The sequence below is a fragment of the Fonticula alba genome (genome assembly GCF_000388065.1).
Source record: "Fonticula alba strain ATCC 38817 unplaced genomic scaffold supercont2.4, whole genome shotgun sequence".
Lineage (NCBI taxonomy): Eukaryota > Rotosphaerida > Fonticulaceae > Fonticula > Fonticula alba.
In genome coordinates, this window is record NW_009242974.1 from 1,609,598 (window position 1) to 1,611,522 (window position 1,925).

General features: G+C 73.0%; 1 protein-coding gene across 1 annotated transcript in view; it reads right to left on the bottom strand.

The window, feature by feature from the left end:
* Positions 1-45: 45 nt before the first annotated feature.
* H696_02889 (hypothetical protein) overlaps positions 46-1,925 on the bottom strand; it is a gene marked incomplete at both ends in the record, with an annotated part of 1,993 nt that continues 113 nt past the window's right edge. Inside the window, one exon of the mRNA XM_009496784.1 lies at positions 46-1,886. Coding sequence (XP_009495059.1) covers positions 46-1,886 — 1,841 coding nt within the window. The remainder of the gene's footprint in view (positions 1,887-1,925) is intronic.

Sequence of the window (1,925 nt, forward strand, 5' to 3'; positions counted from 1 at the left end):
GGGGGACGGCGAGGCAGGAACAAGGGAAGGCTGGTCACCGTGTGTCTAGGAGGGTAGGGAGGAGGGCGGAGAGGGATCGCTGGTGTTCGGCCGTTCGGCCGGACCCGAGCAGTCGTCCCCCCTCGGCAGGTAGGCAGCCACAGCCGGGTGCTGGCGCAGGTCGTTTCCGTCGGAGAAGATGAGCCAGGTGACGCCCAGCGGGTCGAAGAGCTGGGCCATGCGCTGCTCCAGGAGGCGTCGGTCGCGAGCGAGGGCCTGCGACGCGGAAACCGACAGAGCCGGCGGGCCCGCCAGGCTGGTGGCGCTGGTGCTGGCACTGGCACTGGCCGCCGCAGCAGGGCCACCGCCCGGGCGGTGGAGTGAAGGCGGCGGCGGGGCCGGCACACGGCCGGTGTCGGTCGGGCGCGGGGGCAGTGGTGGGGCCCCGCCCGAGGTGGGCACCGCGCCGCTGGTCGCAGCAGCACCGCCGGCGGATGATGGCCGGGGGGGCAGGCGAGGCGGGGCGGTCGACGACGGGGCCGCCGCCGGGGCCCCGTTCGCCAAGTTGCCAGGCTCGGGGAGGTCCTGGCGCTGGTGCAGCGGCGAGCGCGGCCCAGCTCCGCCCCCCGGCTGGGAGGCAAGCGAGCCGGCCACCGGCGACAGGTCGAGCGATGTGTCGGTCGAGGACAGGCTCCGGAGGAGGTCCTCCTCGGAGTAGGGCGATTCGGGCCCCGAGGCGGCGGCCACTGCTGCGGACATGCCGCCCCCGAGGGCGGTCACCGGCGGCGAGGACATGCTCACCAGCCCACCAAGCAAATGGGGGGGATGGTAGTGCGCGGGCGGAGGCCGCGGCGGGGAGGTGCCGGCCCCGGGATCCGACCTGCCCGAGGGGTCCGAGCCGACGGCAGGGGTGGAGGTGGTGGCCACCACCACCGGCGTGGCGGCCGGCCGATCCTCCTCCTTGTCGGGGGTGGCCCCTTCTTCGCTGGTGGTTGCCGAGGGGAAGAGGATCTTGTGCGGGGAGAAGGTCAAGGCCAGGGGAGACGTCATGAGCGAGGCGCTGCCGCCGGGGCCACCGCCAAAGGAAGACCGCCGCGGAGGGGTGGCCGGACCGCCATCGTCGTCCGGCGACGAGTGGTAGTCATCGTCGGCACCACCCGCCGCCAGCGACTGGGTGGCCACCTCCTCCGAGTCGGCCGTGTTCAGCAGCCAGTCCGAGGTGTTGGTGTCGTCATCTTCATCGGCGTCATTGGCATCGGCAGGAGCGCCAGCCAGCTGGCCGCCAGCAGGGGGGGCCGGCCCGACGGGCTCGGCCACCGAGAAGTGCATCGACACCGGGATGAAGCCCTGAGCCTCGAGATCGCGAGCGGCCCCGAGGGAGCTGCCCTGGCCATTGCCGGCGGCGGTCGAGGCGGTGGACATGGAGCTGCTCAGCACCGGCGTCTGCAGCAGGCCAAAGTCCCCCGCCAGCCCGGGCGGCACCGGCCCAGGGGAGCCCCCCATGCCGAGAAGCAGGTTGTCCGACGAGGGAGAGGCACTGGTCAGGGCTGGGATCGGTGTGGCGGGGACAATGCCATCGGTCACATGGCGGATGGCCACCGCCACAATCCGGCACTTGCTGGCAATCAGCCGGACCACGGTGGCATAGAGCTCGGGATCGCGCTCGCCGCTGTCGCCAATCAGCAGGACACGCCGCCGGGGCGGCAGCCGAGCCAGCAGCGACGAGATGGCCGCCGACTTCCCGCGCTCCGGCGGCTGAAGCAGCGACCGCCATGTCCGGTCCCCCAGATGGAAGGCCTTCAGGTGCAGCGAGGTGACCGGGAAGCCGAAGGTGGCCAGGAACTGCCGGACTGGCCGGGCCAGCTGCCAGGGTGAATTCGACACATAGTGCAGGGTGGCGCAGGCGGCTGAAGGGCGGAAAGGCCGACCCCGGGGGGGGGGGGGGG